At 34.8% G+C, this 22,774-nt stretch overlaps 1 protein-coding gene across 1 annotated transcript; it reads left to right on the forward strand.

The window, feature by feature from the left end:
• Nucleotides 1–20,992: 20,992 nt before the first annotated feature.
• LOC126690483 (putative F-box protein At1g65770) lies at nucleotides 20,993–22,571 on the forward strand. Its single transcript, XM_050385655.1, has one exon. The coding sequence runs from the start codon at nucleotides 21,121–21,123 to the stop codon at nucleotides 22,348–22,350; it is 1,230 nt and encodes a 409-aa protein (XP_050241612.1). The 5' UTR covers nucleotides 20,993–21,120; the 3' UTR covers nucleotides 22,351–22,571.
• The last annotated feature ends 203 nt before the right edge of the window (nucleotides 22,572–22,774 follow it).

A 22,774-nucleotide genomic window follows, 5' to 3' on the forward strand; every position in this document is an offset into this window, starting at 1 on the left:
TAGTGCACTAAAAAGGATTTAGAGTGACCAACTTCAAATTTAAAGGACTAAAATGACTTTTGGGCAATTTTAGCGGGTGTCTACTTTATATACATGTTAGTTTATATCTTATGAGGCCTAACAAAATGTTGATGTGGTATTTGACTTGGACCAAAATATTTTATTTTAAAAATTATGGACACATGGCTTATAACTATTGGGACATGTGAAAATAATATTATGATAAGATGAAATTAACCTTAGTAGGATACAAAACAAAATCCCCAATCATCTGTTAGGGCTTAGAATTTTACTCTAAAATCCCTACTCACTAGAAACCCCAAATCATCCACCCCCAACTGTAAATAGAATTCTTCACTTTTTAATTTTGAGTGAATCAAACTCAGGCCAAATTTCAACCTATTCTTTCTTTCTATGTTTCCCTTTATTTGGTTTTGTCCAAAACTAAGGCTCCTTCTAACCTTTTATCAAAATGACAATAATATCTTGATATATTTTTATTTTAAAAAGACCATTTATTATACTAGTAGGATTCGGGTAATACCCTCACTCGATCCACTAGACTTGGGTGGGGAACAACCCGCCCCACTCCTCCGATCCCCTAACGGGTTGGGTAAAATGATTTGGGTCGGGTTGGGTTGCCATTTGCCAAACAGGTTATGTAATCCCTACTTGGTTTTTGTGTACTTTTTCCAATGAAAATAAGTTGTTCCTATTAAGTCTAATGAGACTAAGATTTCGGTTCAATCTCTTAAATCCAATCTAATGTTAGTCTCTCGAGTGAAAACAATTAGTCTCTTAAAATGAAAAATGAAAAAAATAAAAAAAAAATAAAAATAAATAAAAAACTTTCCCTTTCCCTTTCCCTTTAGGTAAAATAGAAACCCAGCTCTAATTAATTCTTCTATGTTGAGTTTTTTATTTTATTTTTTTTATTTTATTATTATTTTGGGGGAATTACAACTTACCCACTTGTGGTTTTGCTGAAATTTAAGTTACCTGCCTGTGATTTGAAATTTGACACTTTACCCCCCGAGATTAGCCAAAATAAGAGTTTCGTAGTTCACTTCTATTAAAAACATGGATAAATATGTAATTTTACTCAATTTTTATGTCTCTTGCCTCAAAAAAAAAAAAAAACTAGTGGAACACTTGCATCATAAGATTTCAAACCACAGGTAAGCTACTTAAAATTTCAGTCAAATCTCAGATGGATAAAGTGTCAAATTTCAAACTACAAGTAGGCAATTTATATTTCAATAAACCACACATATGTTTATTATCTTGTTTAGAAACGGTACAAATAACCCCCTTCTCACCTCACCCCACCTCCTATAGACCACTTGAACTTGGGTCCCCTAAAACCCTCAAGCCTTATGGCTTGGGGAAGTAACATCTCGAACGTGGGCAGTAGCTTTTTTTAAAGGGACTCGTCCAAGTCATTGTACAAGCAAGTCATCAACAAGTGACCAACAAACGAAACATAAGTGAGAGAGTGGAGTGGTTGGAACTTCCCGAGTTACTGTTAGCAAAGATCGGCGAATGCCTCGATACCCGCATCGACAATCTTCGATTCCGCAGTGTCTGTACATCATGGCACTCCTCTATCCCTCCCTTTGACTCCATCTCTCATCATCGATTCCCTCTCGATTTCTCTAACCCTTTACCTTTCCCTTTAACTGAGCCATTGTCAGATTACGTGGATGTTATCTACGAAGCCTTTCGCACTCTCTGTAAGAAAACAGAGTGTAACAAACACAGTGAAGCTAGAGAGAGAGAGAGAGAGAGAGAGAGAGAGAGAGAGAGAGAGAGAGAGAGAGAGAGAGAGAGAGAGAGAGAGAGAATCAAGAATCGAAGCTCTGTGAAATTTCTGAATTGATTAATCAAAAATAGTTACAGCAAGATTATATAGCCTAAAGAACAAAGAGAATAATCTAACCACCTCTAAACCAATTCCAATTTACACGGATCAACTTCCCACCATATGATCATTACAACATACAACTGATCATCACCTTACACGTGTCAATACAAATAAACTAACTACACTAAAACAGAAAGCTACATGTAAACTGATTACACTAATACAGAAAGCTATAGGTTTTATGCTTTGTAGCTGAGGCAATTGTCGTTTAATGACTTTGGCAAACTTCATCAACACATGTATACTCTGCCCCAATACTCTGCTTCTCTGCCTAATCTGAGACCTCATCTTGAAATACTCTCATTTACCTTCAAACTTTGACATTCTCCCTCAAGATGAGAATCTAATCTGTTGCTTGCATCTGCATCTGTTTTCTTTACAACTGATCTATCACCATCTAAGACTATACATTCCCCCTGAGGAAGAGAAGCTGAAACATGAATGTTCATAACATTCATTTTACTTAACAAATGTCTCAACTGTGAACTGTTAAGGGCCTTAGTGAGCAAATCTGCCAACTGAGTGTGTGTGGGAGTGAAAAACAGCCTACCACATTGTCTTGTACCTTATCTCTAACAACATGACAATCAACCTCTATGTGTTTGGTTCTCTCATGAAACACAGGGTTTTCTCCAATATAAATGGCTGCTTGATTGTCACAAAACAGAAGAGCAGGTTGAGGATGCCAAATCTCCAAATCCTTCAACAATGATAGCAGCCAAGTCAGCTCACATACAGTGACAACCATAGCTCTGTATTCTGCCTCAGCAGAAGATCTAGACACTATAAATTGTTTCTTAGACTTCCAAGAGATTAAGGAATCACCTAAAAATATGCAATAGCCTGTGGTTGATCTTCTGGTGTCTATACAAGATGCCCAATCAGCATCTGTATAAGCCTTCAAATGAAAATCTGAAGATGCAGACAAGAAAATTCCTTGACCTGGACACCCCTTTATGTACTGCAAAATCTTGTAAGCTGCATCTAAGTGAGGCTTCCTTGGTTTGGACATGAATTGACTCAACTTGTGAACCGGGTAGGCTATGTCTGGTCTGGTGATGGCTAGGTATATCAATCTACCAACTAACCTTCTGTAGACTCCAGGATCAGGTAACAAAGTACCTTATAGCTTGCTCAACTTTAAATTCTGCTCCATCGGTACTTTACTAGGCTTACAAGCTGACATACCAGCATCCTTTAGAATCTCCAAAGCATATTTTCTTTGGCATAAGCTGATCCCTTTGGCTGATCTGGCTATTTCAAGACCAAGAAAGTACTTCAAACCTCCAAGGTCTTTAAGCTTGAAGTGTTGATCTAAGGAGACTTTAAGTGCTTCAACCTCTTGAACATTGTTGCTGGCTATGAGAATGTCATCAACATAGACCACCAATGCTATGAAAGAACCACCAAGCCTCCTTGTAAACAGTGAGTAATCAGCCTTGGATTGCTTAAAACCAAGCCGTTTGACAATAGAACAAAATTTAGCATTCCATTGCCTTGAGGCCTGTTTGAGTCCATTTAACTTGCAAACAACATTCCCCCCTTTGCTGTGAAAGCCTTGAGGGAGTTGCATATACACCTCCTCATGTAAATCCCCATTCAAGAATGCATTGTTGACATCTAACTGTACCAAGTGACACCCTTTCACAACAGAGATAGCAAGAAGAGTTTTAACAGTAGTTAACTTGGCAACAGGTGAAAAAGTGTCAGTAAAATCTAATCCCTCTTGCTGAGTAAATCCCTTTGCAACTAGTCTTGCTTTATACCTCTCCACAGATCCATCTGCCTTGAATTTAACCCTATAGACCCACTTGCATCCAATTGCCCTTTTGTTGGAAGGCAAAGGGGTAAGTGTCCAAGTATTGTTAGAAACCAAAGCTGCAATCTCAGCATTCATGGCATCTTTCCACTTAGGATCCTTAATAGCCTCATGATAGAATCTGCTTCAGGGATTGAGGTAATAAGGGAGCAAAAATGGGCATAGGAAGGAGAGAGTTGGGAAGAATCAATGTAATTAGAGAGAGGATATTTAGTACCTGATGGGTGAATAGAACTTGACTTGTTGCTGTTGAGATGAGTGGACTGTGTAAGTTCATTTGAAGTAATGGTGCTGCATTTGTAATCCTTCAAGTATGTAGGAGCCTTAGAAGGTCTAGAAGATCTTCTTAAGGAAGGAATAGATGCAGGTGGATCATTTATAGGATTTTGAGCAACTAAAGGAATAGTAACAGATTCTGCAGAAATGGAATGACTAGAATCTGATATGACAGATTCGGGTACAACAGAATCAGGGATGACAATATTGATAGGATCTACTGCTTGATGTGAAACTTGGGTAGGATTACAAGGGGAAGGAGAAGTGTGTGAAGATGGAAGGACAGGATCAAGAAATATGGCATCAACTGGGGTTGCCACATTAGGACATATATGAGGAAAAGATATAAAGGCTTGTGGTGAAGTGATAGAAGAGATGAAAGGAAAAACATGTTCATGAAAAGATACATCCCTTGAAATGAAAAGTTGTTTGGTTATCAAATTCAACAATTTGTAACCCTTGACACCAAAAGGGTATCCAAGAAAGACACAAGGAATAGATCTAGGAGCAAATTTTGATCTATTGTAAGCTAAGGTAGATGCAAAACATAGAAATCCAAACACTTTTAAGTGATTATAAGAAGGAATTTTGCAATAAAGTTTCTCAAATGGAGTTTTATGATCCAAAACAGTACTAGGCAGCCTGTTAATAATGTGAACAGCTGTCAAAACACAATCCCCCCAATAGCAAAGTGGTATATTTGACTGAAATTTCAATGCTCTAGCAATGTTTAAAATGTGTTGATACTTTCTCTCCACAACTGAATTTTGTTGTGGAGTAGCAACACAGGAGTGTTGATGTACAATCCCATGTTAAGCATAAAAATCTTTGAGAAAAAAATTCTTGAGCATTGTCAGTCCTAATTACTTTGATATGAGATTGAAATGAAGTAAAAATCATGTTATAAAAAGAGATTAATAAAGGCCTAGTTTCTGTTTTGGATTTCATTAGATAAACCCAAGTGGATCTTGTAGCATCATCCACAATTGTAAGAAAGTATCTAAAACCATCATGAGTTGCTTTAGCAAAAGGTCCCCATACATCACAATGTATTAAATCAAAAGCATGCTCAGATATATGATTAGAATTAGGAAAGGGTAATCTTTTAAATTTGGCAATTGGACAAACAACACATTCTTTATTGGAATGAAAAGAAGGTACATCTGATACACAATAAGGAAGTTTGTCATCAGACACATGTCCTAATCTAAGATGCCATAAGTATGACTTATTGACAGTAGAATCATTAGAAACAGAATGAACAAAAGATTTGAAAACTGACTCTAGGACAGTAGTTGCTTCTGAAGCAATCTTGCAATTTTCTGAGGTTTGCAACAGATAAAGATTGTTGTGAAGCTTACCCAATCCAATCACTCTCCAACAAGTAAGGTCCTGTATAAAACAGTAGTTTGAAAGAAAAACCAAACAGCATGATAATGATTTGGTTAATTTGCTCACTGATATCAGATTAAATGAAAAAGCTGGGACACAAATCACATTTTCAAGAATCAAAGTTGGGGTAAGTTGGACTGTGCCTATATGTGTGACAAGAACCCTTTCACCATTAGGCAAATGTACAAAGGATGACAAGGAACTAGTTATGCTCGTGAAAAGGGATATAGAATGAATGATGTGATCAGTGGCTCCTATGTCTAGAACCCAAGTTTTAGCATTATGAGCTATTTTATTTGAAGGATTTTCAGAAAAAAAAAAAAAAAAAAAAAATTGAATTCTTCAAATTAAGGCAAACAGAATCCTGGAAAGAGGCACAAGAAATACCTGAGAGAGCAGAATTGGCTGCATTAACAACATCTTGACTGGTAGAGGAAGAAGCATGAGAGCTCAGCATTGACAGTAATTGCTGGCATTGCTCAGCTGTGAATGGAAAGGAGCTTGAAGCAGCCTCGGATTGACCATTTTCACCATCAAAAAACACTTGATTTGCCACAGAAATTTTGCCTTTTTGCTAGTATCCTAGTGGAAATCCTACTAGTTTGTAGCATTTTTCCATGAAATGGCCAAGTTTTCCACAATGACTGCAGACAGGTCTGCCATTGCCTTTGTTCTTTCCTCCTTGATTGAACCCTTGAGTCTTGATTGCCAGAGCTGTTGAATCAACTGACACACCACCTCCATTGAAACCTAAAGCCCTTTGCCTTTCTTCTTGTATCACCAAAGAGAAGGCTTTGTCAATTGAAGGACTTGGCTCCATCATCAGAATCTGAGTTCTGACTTGTGAGAAAGCTTCATTCAAGCCATTGAGGAATTGCATCAATGCATCTTGACGATTGAAGAGTGTGATTTTATCATTCACTCCACAAATGCATCGGCCACATGAACAAGATGGTGAAGGCCTGAGATTGAGTAACTGATCCCATGATGCTTGAAGATTAGTGAAGTAGGTAGTCACGGTTGCATCTCCTTGCATAACTGTTGAGATCATCTTCTGAAGCTGTGAAATCCGTGGACCATTAGCTTGAGAAAAACGGTTTCTGAGTGAATTGCAAACCTCCATTGCAGTGTTTCTGTAGATCACACTTGCAATGATGTGAGGTGAAACGGAATTCAAAATCCATGAGGAAATCATGGAGTTGTTCTTCGACCAAGCAATTTTCTCCAGGGGTGTGAGAGCCATAGAAATCGTGATAGAGCCATCAACAAAACACAGCTTGCTCTTCGCATCTAGTGCCATAAGCATAGCCCTAGCCCAATTGGGGTAATTGTCCTCAGTCAAGAGCTGAGTAACAAGAATCGCACCTGGTGATTCTCTATGGTGCAAGAAAAAAGGGCTTCTCGGATCCTCCATTGGAGAAAGCTCACGATGAGCATTAGATTGAGAAGCAGTGGAAGAAGGAGCTTGATCTTGATTCGCCATTAATGGAAGCAAAAGAGCTCTGATACCATGTAAGAAAACAGAGTGTAACAAACACAGTGAAGCTAGAGAGAGAGAGAGAGAGAGAGAAAGAAAGAGAATCAAGAATCGAAACTCTGTGAAATTTCTGAATTGATTAATCAAAAATAGTTACAGCAAGATTATATAGCCTAAAGAACAAAGAGAATAATCTAACCACCTCTAAACCAATTCCAATTTACACGGATCAACTTCCCACCATTTGATCATTACAACATACAACTGATCATCACCTTACACGTGTCAACACAAATAAACTAACTACACTACAACAGAAAGCTACATGTAAACTGATTACACTAATACAAAAAGCTACAGGTCGTATGCTTTGTAGCTGAGGCAATTGTCGTTTAATGACTTTGGCAAACTTCATCAACACATGTATACTCTGCCCCAATACTCTGCCTCTCTACCTAATCTGAGACCTCATCTTGAAATACTCTCATTTACCTTCAAACTTTGACACTCTCTTCGAAAGAAAATTCACTCTCCACCAAAGCATTCTCTATCGTCTACAAAGGATACATCCCTCACCTTCTGATAAGGCCTGGTTGATCGAGGTTGAAGGCCACAAACTGTGTCTTTTCGATCCACTCTCCACACATCGAGAAAGGTATGAGCTCCCCAACAACTTCAATTTATTGGACTTCCAGCACCTCGAATTAACTAGAGCCTATTCGCTTGAAATGGATCCAGACCTCGATCAATTTGGCTTTGTTTACAAAGTTGTGATGTACCCCAGTTCGCCTTCTATCAATTTAAACGACTCTCACGTTTTTGTCATCTACAATAGAGGAAAATTAGCTCACGCAAAATGTGGGGACTAGAGTTGGACCTCTGTAGGTGAGGGAAAAGAATTTAATGATGTTATCGTCTACAAAGGATACATCCCTCACCTTCTGATAAGGCCTGGTTGATCGAGGTTGAAGGCCACAAACTGTGTCTTTTCGATCCACTCTCCACACATCGAGAAAGGTATGAGCTCCCCAACAACTTCAATTTATTGGACTTCCAGCACCTCGAATTAACTAGAGCCTATTCGCTTGAAATGGATCCAGACCTCGATCAATTTGGCTTTGTTTACAAAGTTGTGATGTACCCCAGTTCGCCTTCTATCAATTTAAACGACTCTCACGTTTTTGTCATCTACAATAGAGGAAAATTAGCTCACGCAAAATGTGGGGACTAGAGTTGGACCTCTGTAGGTGAGGGAAAAGAATTTAATGATGTTATTGTGTATGAGGGCCGATTCTACGTGGTTGATCGATTTGGAATAGTTTATTGGATCAATGTTTCGTCGTTGGAGTTGCAACAGTTTTATCCTCGGATATCTGATGGTGAGTTGGGTACATTTAAGTATTTGGTGGAGTCGGGTGGAGTTCTCTATGTTGTTGATGAGTACGAAATAGGGAAAGTTCGTTTCAAAGTTTATATGCTGAATGAAGAGTCAGATGGGAGTTTTGTATGGGATTTAATGGAAAGCTTGGGTGATCGAGCTTTTATTTTAGGTCATGATTGTTCGCTTTCTGTTTTGGCTGGAGAGTTTTTCGATACGAGGGGAATTGCATTTACTTCACTCACCATAATCAAGCTCATGTTTTCAAGTTAGAGGATGACAGCATTGCTAATCTAGATATTTGAAGGTCAGCAATCCACCCTGAACTCTCACTTGTTCTACTTGGGTACATATTTATCTTGTGACTATCAATGTTTTAGCTCCTTTGTTGTTATGCGTCATTGTTCCTGTTGGTTTAAACCATTTGTTAGGACATATGTGTTTCACATGTTAAGAACATATGTCACGATTTTATGTAATTGGCTTATCCTTTGACAAAACGCACTTTACTTGTATTTGGGTAGATTTAGGATGTGTTTAAATACTTCAAGAAACCATGTTTCAAGATCAAGTGTTGAAGCCTTTAAGTCTGTCCAAGAAAATAAGATGATAGTGACAATTCATTAAAGCTCGACAGTTGTCTCAACAGCTGCATCTATCGAGCTTAAGAAAGTTGTTCAAGCCCCGTGTGCTCGACACCTGCTCAATAGCTTCTCGACACCTTCTATCTGTCAAGGTTTAAGAATCTCAGAATTCAAATCTGATTTTCTTGTATGAACTGAAGAACTTTGCAGTCAACAACTTTCTTAGTTGGTGATTGAAGTCACGTACTAGGATCCGCGCAATTGGTTAGTCACGTACTTGGGAGTCGTGCATCAGAAAGAGGAACTGTCACTACAGAACAAGTCCAATTGGGTATTGGGGTAAGGGTTCAACTGTAGGTTGGTAAGGTACTTGGGATTTTTTTACTTGTAACCGCTTGTTGTGATAATAGTGGAGTTTTGGGAGTGGTGACCTGAAAATCACCCGGTGGGGCTTTTGCCGTTAGGTTTTCCCCATTCGTAAACAAATCACCATGTTATTTATTTTCGCTGCATAATTAGTATATTGGTGATTTGTTGGTGCTACCACGTGTTTGCATGATAAATTGATTAATTAATAACTTGACTAATTAATTAATTAATTTCTATCACAATGAGTCATTCAGTTTGTGGCCTATCACCATTAATCTTTTAGGAATTATGGTGTTGTTAGTATTTTGGCTTTTATCTATTGGTAGTTCCAAGTTGTTCCCTGTGTGTATGTAGGGATTGTTATTGTCCACTTTATATTCTTTGCCTATGAATGGTTCAGAGACCGAGTAATTTGAGGAGGGAAAGAGACTAGGTAGTATTTTACTTGAATCTCTTTTAAAGTTTTTACTCAATTGTGCTGGTCAGACAATTAAGTAGTTAGTACTCTGTACTCCCCCCTCTGCGCGCTTAGCCAACCTCCATGAGACAGTATCTCCTATATCTCTTCATGCTAACTATAAATTGTGTGAAAATGGATATTCATTTGTTTATATTTGTTGCATTGGACTACTTAAGGGACTCATGGACAGGGTCTTCTTTTGTGTGTGTGTGTGTTGGGGGGGGGGGGGGGGGGGGGGTTGGTTCTTTCAGCTGTGACCATACGAATTTAGTCTTTAATAACATGTGTTGGATATTTGACTCTATTTCAAACGTGTTCAGCTAGAGCTGATTGGCAGCCTAAATAAACATCATCTTCTATTAGTCTCATATACCTTTCTTTAGTTGAGTCATTGCTTAACCCTGGCTTAAAAACCTAGGTTAGTGATATTTCCAAACCTTGGCCCTTGGTTTAGGTGGTAAAGTGAAAAAGGTTTGCAGATCATGGGTACAGTTCTAAAGATCAAAGATGTGTGTGATTTTATTAAATAGACATTATTAACAGTTTCAATGTTTTTTATTTTTTTTTTATTGCAAATATTTAAATGGCTCAAAATTGCTCCATCCTCTATCCATGTTCAGCTTCTACTAATTCAGAGTGTTTGTTAGTAACAAATTCCTTCATGGCCAGAAAAGGTCTTCAGTTTCTGTTAATTATAACTGAAACAGAAAAAGGCTTTTTTAATTCATGCTCTGTGTAATTGGCATGTTTGTAGATTGATGTCCCATATTGTTTATTGCATCCCTCTTTGGGATAACATGAAGCTTGTACTCATTATCCATTGAATTATTAGAGCATTAGCATCAAAGAATTCTATCCTATTCTATTTTACCATCTCAAAAAGCCATTTTATTACTTATACCATTTTACAATACCTCATACATCCCAAAACTCTATTTTTATTAAAATATTATTTTTTAATCTTTCTTTATTATTTATTTCTAACCGTTACCTTTTTTCAGACTAGGCGTGATTGAATCACATTTTCCTGGGCTTTCCCAATAGTCTTTTTTTTTTCCTCTCTTTCTCCCTTAACCTCTGGCATTGGTTCAACACACAGCCAAACACACACAGAGAGACCCATGATGCACTGATCAACCTATCCAAACCCATCACCACACACACGGAGCCACACACACACACACACACACACACACACACACAAACACAAACCATCAACAAAGCCACACACATAAACACAAACCACCAAACCATCAATAGAGCCCCACACATAAACACAAACCACCAAACCATCAATAGAGCCACACACACCGATCAACAACGGCCACACACACCGAGCCACACACAAACCAGTTGGAGCCAACAACGGCCACCAAACCCACCACCCAAGCCACTGATCAGCAAACCCAAGCCACCGATCAGAAACCCACACCGCCGATTTGAAACCCAGGCCATCGAAAATACCCAGAAAAACGCCGATGATCAACCCAGAAAAACGTCAAAGCCACATCGATCGAAGCTTGACCCATGATACACCGATCAACCTAGAAAATACCCAGAAAAACGTCGAAGCCACTTCGATCGGAGCTTGACCCATGATACACCGATCAACCCGGAAAATACCCAGAAAACGTCGAAGCCACATGATCAACCCAGAAAAAACCCAGAAAAATGCCTAGATCAACCCAAATCCAAAACCCATAACCCATAACCCACGGCCCACCTTGCCGATCCACCATTTGACCCATGATACACCGATCGGAGCAAACCACATCCACATCGGAACAAACCCATTGAAGCCACATCGAACCCATCGGAGCAAACAGCAATGAAAGAGAGGAAAGGGAGAGCGAGAAAGAGAGAGAGACGAGGATAGTTGAGAGAGTGGGAGTCAGAGCAGAATAAAAAATATATATATTTTTTTAGAATACTGCTACAGTACAATTCTAACTTTAGAATTGTACTGTAGCACTATTACAAAAAAATTTGCAATAGTGGGCTTTACCATTCTCTGATGCAAACGGTTTTAAGGCTTAAAATGCCAAATTATCCTTAGATTTGGCATTAGCATTCTCCAATGCTAATGCTCTTAGCATGTGGTCGTATGTGTGCTTATTCCAAATGCCTTGCTGTACTTACTATTTTACTCTGGTCCTCTGGCAGCCCAGTCATGGCGTATTAAATCAAGGGGAAACCACGAAATTGGATAATATTTTTGTTTTACTGGAAAAGTATTTTGTATATACACTTTAAAAGAATTTAGGCAAAACTCGAAAATCCACTCTCTAAGTTTCGCTACTTTTCGTTTCAATTCTTTAAGTTTGCATTCTTTTATTTTAGTCTTGTAAGTTTCAAAACACCTTAATTCAATCATCCTTTAACTTGCCATCCACTGTTGCCATTATCATTGTTGCCATAATAGTAAACACACCTGTGGTTTGACCTGCTTTTATCTTGTCTACCCGTAGTTTAAAACTTAACACTTTGCCCACCTGTGTTTAGCTCCATTTGGTCTCTATTACCCACATTTGGCTTTTTTGTTAAAAAACAACTTTTACTAGCAAAACATAACATAACACGAATCAAAATGTTAGGGTTTGAATTTTTTGAAAGAGCTTGGAGTGGGAAGTTGAATTTACTATTTGGAAGATCTTCTTGCCATAGTAGAAAATGGCATAATGGCCCAAATTGATATCTCCAGTGTAACCAAGTTTTCTGAGTTATGAGACTGCTACGTAAAACAAAAGAAAAATAAGTATTGTTCAATACAGAATGTTGTTTTTATCATTTTTTTGGTGCTTTCTTTTTTAAAATTTTTGTATTTCTTAAGAACAAATTTGATCTTAGTGGTTTTCTCCCTTCACCTAAAATTAAAGACCCTAAGAAGTTCTTGCATTACAAAATCACAACCTAGGAACAACAAATAACAACGACAACTAGGAAACAGGTTACAGAACTTTGAGTGACTCTCTGCCTTAGTTACAGCTAAGAACTATAGCAGGGTAAATAGGACTTGCAGAATAGAACCTTCAATCTCAATTCTCAACTCTTATATTAGCTATAGAGCAGGGCTTACTACATCGACTCTTGATGTATCCATCAATCAATATATATATATATATATATATAAGTAGAGACCTCATGTGGGAATGCATTAAACTTTTTCATTAAGTTTTTAAACTATTACCCAATAATTTATAGTAACTTATTTTACTATTAGTTATTGATATGGGCTAAGGTTGACAATTAGACCAAACAAATGTAATTCTCTAAAAACAAATGACTATCTTCTCAAAATAGACAAAAAGCCCAAGCCCAGCCATTATGATTTATGACCCAAGTCTGAACTCTCCACCCATGTGTAGCTCAAAACCTACAAGATCTAACCCATCTCCACAGTTGTGTACATCAAAGGTTAAACCTCTGTGTCTGCTGTTTATTCTCAAAAAAGGTTAAAGCGCTGTGCGGCTAAATTTTGTATTATTAAGTGGATTATAAATATTTAAGATAGTAATTAGTATTTAAAGCGTAGACTATGGAGTGATTTATTTTTATTATCTTTTTTTTTTTGTATGGTACTTTATTTTCAAGAAATAAAGTACTGGGTAATTTTTTTTTTTCATTTTTTTTTCATTTGTAAATTTTATATTATTAAGTGGATTATAATTATTTAAGATAGTAATTAGTATTTAAAGTGTGGATTGTGGAGTGATTTATCTTTATCTTTTTTTTTTCTTTTTGTATGGTACTTTAATTTCAAGAAATCAAGTACTATTAATTTTTTTTCACTTTTTTTTTTCTTTTGTAAATTTTATATTATTAAGTGAATTATAAATATTTAAGATAGTAATTAGTATTTAGAGAGTGGGCTGTGGAGTGATTTTTTTTTCCTTCTTTTTATATAGTACTTTACTTTCAAGAAATAAAGTACTGGAATTTTTTTTTCTTTTGTAAATTTTATATTATTAAGTGGATTATAAATATTTAAGATAGTTATTATTTAGAGTATGGACTGTGGAATGATTTATCTTTATCTTTATCTTTTTTTTTTTTTTTTGTATGGTACTTTACTTTCAAGAAATCAAGTACTAGGTAATTTTTTTTACTTTTTTTTTGGGTAAATTTTATATTATTAAGTGGATTATAGATATTTAAGATAGTTATTGGTATTTAGAGTGTGTATTGTGGAATGATTTATCTTTATCTTTTTTTATTTTTTCTTTTTATATGGTACTTTACTTTCAAGAAATCAAGTATTGGTTAAATTTTTTTTTTTTTTTTTTCACTTTTTTCTTTTGTAAATTTTATATTATTAAGTGGATTATAAATATTTAAGATAGTAATGAGTATTTAGAGTGTGGACTGTGGAGTGATTTATCTTTATCTCTTCTCTTTCTTTTTCTTTTCTTTTTCTTTTTATATGGTACTTTACTTTCAAGAAATCAAGTATTGGGTAAAAAAAAAAATTTCACTTTTTTTTTTTTGTAAATTTTATATTATTAAGTAGATTATAAATATTTAAGATAGTAATTAGTTTTTAGAGTGTGGACCCTAGAGTAATTTATCTTTCTCTTTTTGCTTTCTTTTTCTTTTTGTATGGTACTTTAATTTCAAGAAATCAAGAATTGAGTAAATTTTTTTTTCGACTTTTTTTTTTTTTTTGATAAATTTTTTCTTATTAAGTGGATGTAGGGATTGTTATTGTCAACTTTATATTCTTTGCCTATGAATGGTTTAGAGACCGAGTAATTTGAGGAGGGAAAGAGACTAGGTAGTAGTTTACTTGAATCTCTTTTAAAGTTTTTACTCAATTGTGCTGGTCAGACAATTAAGTAGTTAGTACTCTGTACTCCTCCCTCTGTGCGCTTAGCTAAAGTCAACCTAACCTCCATGAGACAGTATCTCCTATATCTCGTCATGCGGACTATAATTTGTGTGAGAATGGATATGCATTCGGAGAGGTGTTACGTCCACAACATTTTCACAACAAATTATAGGTGGTAAGTTGTTATTGGTTCAAATTTGAACCTAACACTAAGATTACTTTTTTGCCTTAAAAATAACAACTAGTAACAATCTGCCACTTAAAATTTGTTGTAAAAATGTTGTGGACATATCATCTCTATATGCATTTGTTTATATTTGTTGCATTGGACTACTTAAGGGACTCGTGGACAGGGTCTTATTGTGTGTGTGTGTGTGTGTGTGTGTGTGGGTTCTTTCAGCCGTTTCCATATGAATTTAGTCTTTAATAGCATGTGTTGGATATTTGACTCTATTTTAAACATGTTCATTTTAGCCCTTCATTATTTATCAGTGAGGAAACACTCGGTGGATATTGAACCAACGATCTCATCCTCCAACTTCTTCTTACAAGAAGAGGAGGTACTGTTCGAGCTAGAGCTGATTGGCAAACTATATAAAATAAGCAGCATCTTCTATTAGTCTCATATACCTTTCTTTAGTTGAGCCATTGCTTGACCCTGTCTTAAAACCTAGGTTAGTGATATTTCCAAGCCTTGGCCCTTGGTTTAGGTGGTAAAGTGAAAAAGGTTGGAGATCATGGGTACAATTCTAAAGATCGAAGACGTGTGTGATTTTATTAAATAGACATTATTAACAGTTTCAACGTATTGTTTTTTATTATTATTGCAAATATTTAAATGGCTCAAAGTTGCTCCATCCTCTATCCATGTACTTCAGCTTTTACTAGTTCAGAGTGTTTGTTAGTAACAAATTCCTTCATGGCCAGAAAAGGTCTTCACCTTCTGTTAATTATAACAGAAACAGAAAAAAGCTCTTTTAATTCCTGCACTGTGTAATTAGCATTTTTGTTGATTGATGTCCCATATTGTTTATTGCATACCTCTTTAGGATAACATGAAGCTTGTAATCATTATCCATTGAATTATTAGCAGGTGGTTGTGTGTGTGCCTATTCCGAATGCCTTGGTGTACTTAATATTTTACTCTTGAGCCTCTGGCAGCCTTGTCATCGGGTATTAAATCAAGGGAAACCACGAAATTGGATAATATTTTTGTTTTAATGAATAAGTGTTGTGTTGTGTATATACGCTTTAAAAGAATTTATTGGTGTTACAGCTTGAGTTGGGTCTGGATTAAAAATCTATGTCTGAACTAACTAAATTTGGTTTGGTTGGTTCTGAGGCCCCCAAAACCTGTATCGAGTTTATGGTTGAGAACCTTTTTAAGAGCTTTGGGACACTGATGGTATTGAGGCACCCAGTGGTGCCTGACATTTACATGATGAGTAATGTTTACAATGCCTTAAAAATTTTATAATTTAATCATTTTATAACCTTAACAAAAATTAATGTAAGTTTTATTGAGGCTTCTTTAATAACTAAAAATAATTACATGAGAATTATAAGTGGAAGTTTGATAATGCAAAAAATTACAACATAGTTTTTATAAAATCTTTAACAAATATACACAATATAATGTATATGTTATATTTATGTGGATTTATAACATTAAATATTGCTTAGTATTCACACGAGTGTCATTTAAAAAAAAATAGATTGGTCATAAGTATTATATATAATGTGCACAGTATAATCTATATATATATATATAACCGAAACCTTTGCTGGCACCACAATTTTCCACGTCAGCACAATATTTAAAAAAAAAAAAAAAAAAAACATTATAACTCCTCAAAACCCTAACAACCTTACCCCTCTCTCAAGTTATGACCATCTTTTGGCTGAAAAATTCATTGAACTACCAAACCAACTTAGCAAACACTAATTAATTCCCGTTTCATTTTGAAACTTTTAAGGCAGTATCTAGAATTCTATATAAGTAGGTGACCGAAAGCAAGAACCCTAACAGGAACCAAATTCTCAAAGACAAGCTAGCTATAGCCACCAGATCATCACTCTAAGACGTTAAGGTGATTTTCTTTGCACTTATATTTTCTATATTCTCTATATAAACGAAGGATAATCTTCAGGAATGAAAAAGCACATGAAGCTCAATAATCAATTTTAACATGGCTTTTACATCGTATTAAGCGTGTTCTAGGAATCAATATATGTTTCATTTTGCATTCCTATATTTTTCAACGATAGGTAATGGACCAACTATACATATGGCATATGTGCAGTTATTTTCATTGTATAATGTATTGCACGTACTCAATTCAAAAAAAAAATTCTGCAAACTCTCTCTCTCCAAACATAAATATCAAATTCAACCCCTTTAATTTCTCTTTATATTTTTGAGGCTTCTATAGAGTTATAGTGAGTTATGTTGATTTTGTTTTTTTTGTGTGTGTATAGATGGTCATAATACTTCGGTATTCCAAGAGAAGTTTGTGTTTTCGTTAATTGAAGACCTTAGAGAGATAAGTGTTGCAGTTTGGAACAACAATACAGAAGACGATTTCATTGCAGCGGAAAGTAATTACTTTGTCTCATATTTTTGTTTTTTGAATTGATTTTGTGTGCTTTTTAGACCCTTTTGGATCAATTTTGTTAATTGGGTGTTTTTTTTTTTTTTTTTTTTTTTTGATAGGGTCCAATTGGGGAAGGTTCTTTCAAAGGGTTACGTCGACCGCACTTGGTGTCTGTATACTAATAGTGGGGGGGTACATAAGTGCTATAAATTACTAACCCTTTTAAGTGTATAATCTGTTTCTAAAATTTAAGTGGATGGAGGGGTTTAAGTTTGCTCAAATTAACAGAATCTTCACATGTTCTTGTAGTGGAAAGGCTTTGATAGTTTTATTGAGCTAATTCATAGTCCTGATATATTAATAAGTTTGGATTATATAGTAACACAATCAAATTAAATTCGTTGCTACCCATAGAATATTGTGTGAAGAAGTTGTTACAATGCTCAAATTTTAACTTCATTTTTGTTCACCATTGAATACTCATGTAATCAATTTCCAATTCAGTGTTCAAGAATTAAACCAAAATTCTAACTGCACTATCATAAAATATTATTATTAGTATGAATTTTATGGAGTTACAGTGTTCAAGAATTAAACCAAAATTCTTTTAAATTATCTATAATATTTTGTCCTTCGAAAATTTTCTCTCTTTAATTTTAGTATATTGTGTTTCTTAAGTTATAGAGAGATTTTCAAATGATTGTACCAATAAAAGTGAATGTGTACAAATTTTGTTTAACTATCCCGTGCATCGCACAGGTTAGCGACTAGTATATATATATATATATATATATGTACATGTGTGTGTATGCATGTTTACAATTGTCTGGAGACATATATGTTAGTTATATATTTTGCCCCTCCCAAGTCTGCTCTTCCATTACTTACTAATATTAATTTTTTTTTTTTTAAAGAGTATTCTAGACGTTCAATTTTAAGCTAAATTGACTAGATCCAACCTATTTAACTAGATTATGGTTTCTCAAAAAAAAAAAAAAAAAAAAAAAAAAAAAAAAAAAACTAGCTTACGATAAGATAAATGAGCGGATTTTGTATGGGTTTATTATTATTATTATTATTATTTTAGGAAAAATGGATATGATAGGATATGCGAGGGTTTGGTATGTAAAATAATATTTAGATTTAGAAAGGCAGTTTTTGTGCTAAAGCTGAGTTTGTCATTCCTATTTTTTCGAGAAGAGAATTGTTGGACCACAGTAACTGAATTTTTTTTCGATGGGCAGTAACTGAAATTTTGACGAATACTCAAAGAGAGTATGTAATTATCATAAAAGGGAAAATATTTATTTAAAAAAAAAAACTCATTTTTCCATATATCCATTGTGAAAAATAAAACACACACACATATATATATATATATATATTTATTTATTTATTTATTTAAGACCACTAATGGAACAACTTATTCAGCAAGAGCTTATGTGATGTGTGAGATGAGGAGTTTGCACAAACAAAGTTTAGAGCTATCCATTGCGTTGCAATTATCAATATTTAAATGAGTCACATAACTCATTCACCAATATCATATGACTATAGTTACACATACAGGGCTGGCCTTAGACATTTTGGGCTTAAGACAAGAACTAAAATGGGGCATTTTTTATACTATGTATTAATTAAATTAATATTTATTTCATATTTTTATATTATAATATATTTCATTTAAAATCTATTAGTTTATTTTTTACAATCTCATTTTCAAATCTAGTTGTTTCATGGTTTCTAATTTTAGAACTAATATTTTTCCAATCTCGAATTTCTTCATTACATAGTTGGCCAATACGTTTAGATTCAAACAACTTGCAACAAAAACAAAATACTTAGTCCATATCTTTTGAATACACTAGCCATTTTCTATCATGCTTCTCCCCATTTGATAATATTTGAGTGTAATGAATAGTAGAAAAATGTCTAGTGTCATCACCTTTAGGAAAAATTATATCATTGTCTCTAATTGGATCTCTTTCTACTAATAAATCTTTTAATTTTGTGTCAATATTTTTCCAATTACCTGGATCATAAATATTTGAAGGAATATAATTCAACATGTCATTATTATTTTCATTTTCTTCTAAATTCTTTTGAAATTCATTATCAAGATTTGTTGTATTGCAAAATTGAACATCATTGTTATCTTGCAATTGTATCATTTCATTATCTTCTAACTCTTTTTGGTGAATGTCTTGGTCATTTGTGATATTTTGATCTAAATTTTGTGTTATATTTTGTTTATTACTAATAACAAATTTATTCATTGATCTTTTTTTAGACTTGATTAATTTTTCTTCTTTTTTTCTTTTTTTAAGTTTTTCATATCCAGATGCATATTTTCTAGTAGGTATTTCTAATCAAATAAGATATTTATAAAGACTAAAATAAAAAATAACTTTCAAGTGTAGAGCAAATGAGAAATGGAACCTGATTTATATAAAAAGTATTATTGTAGTTTCACCAAATAATAACAAGTTTTTAACAATCTCAACCTGCATAAATAAAGATTTATTCATTATATTATCAATAACTAATATATATATATATATATATATAAACACGATTAAAATTTTTTTAAAAAAAAATTAAGCACAGCCCAGCCCAGCCAAGAAGATGCAAAGATGACCACACAAGTCTTATTAATAAGACCCACCCACAAAAAAACATAAAACAAATCTTATTACACCTACAACAACAACAACAACAACCAAAAAAAAAAACTTGAAGGTCCAAACATGAAACGTCTAGCCATAACTCAATATATACAACCCAGTCTTAACAAATCTAAACTAGAGAAAGCTAAGTCTTATAAGTTATACCTCAAAAGTCAAAACCCATTCTGTAGAATCAAAACATGTGCAGCAGCGAAAAAATAAAAAGACAGTTAGCTCGGCAGTCCTCACTCCTCAGAGTTTTCAGATTAGATGCGATCGGATGATTTAGATCAGAGAAAGCTTAAGCCAGGCAGCCAGCAACAGTGAAGAGAAAGAATGAGAGAGGCGAAGAGCAAGAGTTGAGAGAAAAAAGCAGAGCAAGAATGAGAAAGAGAAACGGTAAAAATTTTAGAGATTTGAGGTTTTTTATTTGTTTTAATTATTAATTGTTTTGTGGTTAATTTCTTAGACCGGATTTGTAGTTTATCTTGTTGAATTTTGGTTTTTCTAGAAGATAATGATGTTATTTTTGGGATAATTGATTGTATTTAGACCAAAAAAAAATTTTGTGCTACCATTGTTTAACCGAATATAACAGAAATTTTGTTTTTTGGTCAAAAGGACGTGTAGGATTTTTTATATTCATCTGAAACCAAATTTTTTTTTTCCCTACTATCCCTTCTTTTCTAAAATTTGGGGCCCCCCTTCCACTTGGGGGCCTTAGACAATTGCCTAATTGGCCTAGTGGAAGGGCCGGCCCTATACACATGGATGATCTTTTCAATTACCAACTAAAAAATTTAGTTCTAAACATGTTTGAGGCCAAGGTTTTTTCATACACTTGGAAGTAGTATCTTTTTCTCTACATCAGAGAGGGAAACTTGGAGGAATGGTAGAATACAATAGAGAAAGGATAATGTAAACAACAGAAATAGAGATAAATTCTACCAAAAAAGAAAGAAAAAAAAATAGAGAAAAAATGTAGCCTAGTAGGCAAAAACAATATTATTAACATGTAGTGAGTGCCAATGAACATTTGGAAAAAGTTTATTTTCAAAATATTTTAAAAAATTCTTCCTATGATCCATTATATGACAGTTGAAGAGATTATTAATATATAATTTTAGTTACATTACTTTTTTTAATCAGTTACATGACTTTATAATTTTATAAATTATCACTTTGTAAATGGAAGAGATTCCCTCAAACTTTCTTTACCCATGAGAATGAGATCATGCGGCATGAATCATGCCTAAGATCAAAGCCGCATCAACAGTTTCTCAAAGACTTTCCCTTGGGGTCCAGGTCTTATAAAATAGAAATGTGGATGGTACCATTGTCTGTTACTACAGCGTTATGTCACGGAGCAAGTCAACAAAGAGCAAAGATATGGATGAAGAGAGAGTGGAGTGGTCGGATCTTCCCAAGGAACTGTTACCAACGATCGGCAAAAGCCTCGACAGCCGAATCGATATTGTTCGATTCCGCAGTGTCTGCAACTCGTGGCGCTCCTCTATTCCCTCCAACAAATCTCCTCGATTCCTTCTCAAATTCCCTAACCCTTACTCGCCCACTTCGTCAACTCAAGCTCAAGCTCCGGCTTATCTCTGCGAAAGCACTATCTATCGACTACAAAGACTAAATCCCTCGACTTCTTCGAATAAGGCTTGGTTGGTCAAAGTCGAACAATACTCAAACTCAGGAGGCAAGTTGTGTGTCTTTGATCCAATCTCCAACCGTCTTAGCAGGTACCCCAATAAGACTTTAAACTTATTACACTTCCGAGTCATCGAGTTAACTAAAGCATATATGCTTAGATATAAAGTTAGAGCTGGATCCACCACATCCACTAATGAAATCGAACAAGTCCTTAGTGTCAGAGACAGCTCTATTCTTCGTGTGACTAAAGTAGTTATGTTTCCCAATTCGCCTTGGACTAATGTAAACGACTCTGCCGTTTTTGTTATCTTTGGTGCCGGAACATTAGGCTTTGCAAAATCTGGGGCTAAGAGTTTAACCGTTGTAGATGATAACAATGTTGAGTATGATGATATTATTGTATATAAGGGCCAATTCTATGTGATTGATACATTGGGAAACGTTTCGTGGATTGATAATTCGTCGTTGAAGTTGGTTCCATTTTTGCCTCCGCTATGTGGGTTGGGTAGCCAGAAGCATTTGGTGGAGTCATGTGGAGCTCTCTATGTTGTTGATAGATACTTTAATAAAAAAAGGAGGAGGGTAGAACATACCAACCGGCATTTTAGAGACTCTGATGGTCCCAAAGTGGTTGATTTCAAAGTGTATAAGCTGAATGAAGAGTGGGGTCGATGGGAGTTGGAGAAAAGCTTGGGTGATCGAGCTTTTGTTTTGGGTAATGATTGTTGTTTGTCGATTTCGGCTGAAGAGTTTACTGGGTATAAAAGGAATTGCATTTACTTCAACAATCAAAATGAAACTCATGTTTTCAACTTGGAAGATAGTAGCTTTGGAGATTTACAGGATATCCATCCATCCTGGCTTCGCTCAAATTTGCGAGATTTACAGGATATCCATCCATCCTGGCTTTGCTCAAATTTGCTTTAGGCCTATGTAAGTATGAAATTAATGTTGTGAAAATTTTTAATCTAATGGTGTGTTTGGTTTCATTGTTATGTGCCCCTATTTGCTTGCTGTAACAAATACTTTAATTTGATGATTGTAAGTTTTAGTCATATAGCAGCCTGTTGTGATGGTTAGTATGATCACAAACTCAAACTTCAATCATCCTTGTTAAATATATTAAAGCTTGATCGTGTGTTGAATAATGCTTTGATCTACTTATGAGCTTGTATTTTACTATTTATTAGAAAGCACAACTCCTTTACTGAATTGGGTGGGTATATATATGGAGGAATGTCGTATACATTAAGAGCCTGATTAGGATTGCTGCAAGGAATAGCTCCAAAATTTTAGCTTTTGGAGCTAATTTAGCAAATTAGAACAAGTGCTCTAAAGTTGTTACATCTGT

This window comes from Quercus robur, chromosome 6 (genome assembly GCF_932294415.1).
Source record: "Quercus robur chromosome 6, dhQueRobu3.1, whole genome shotgun sequence".
NCBI lineage: Eukaryota > Viridiplantae > Streptophyta > Magnoliopsida > Fagales > Fagaceae > Quercus > Quercus robur.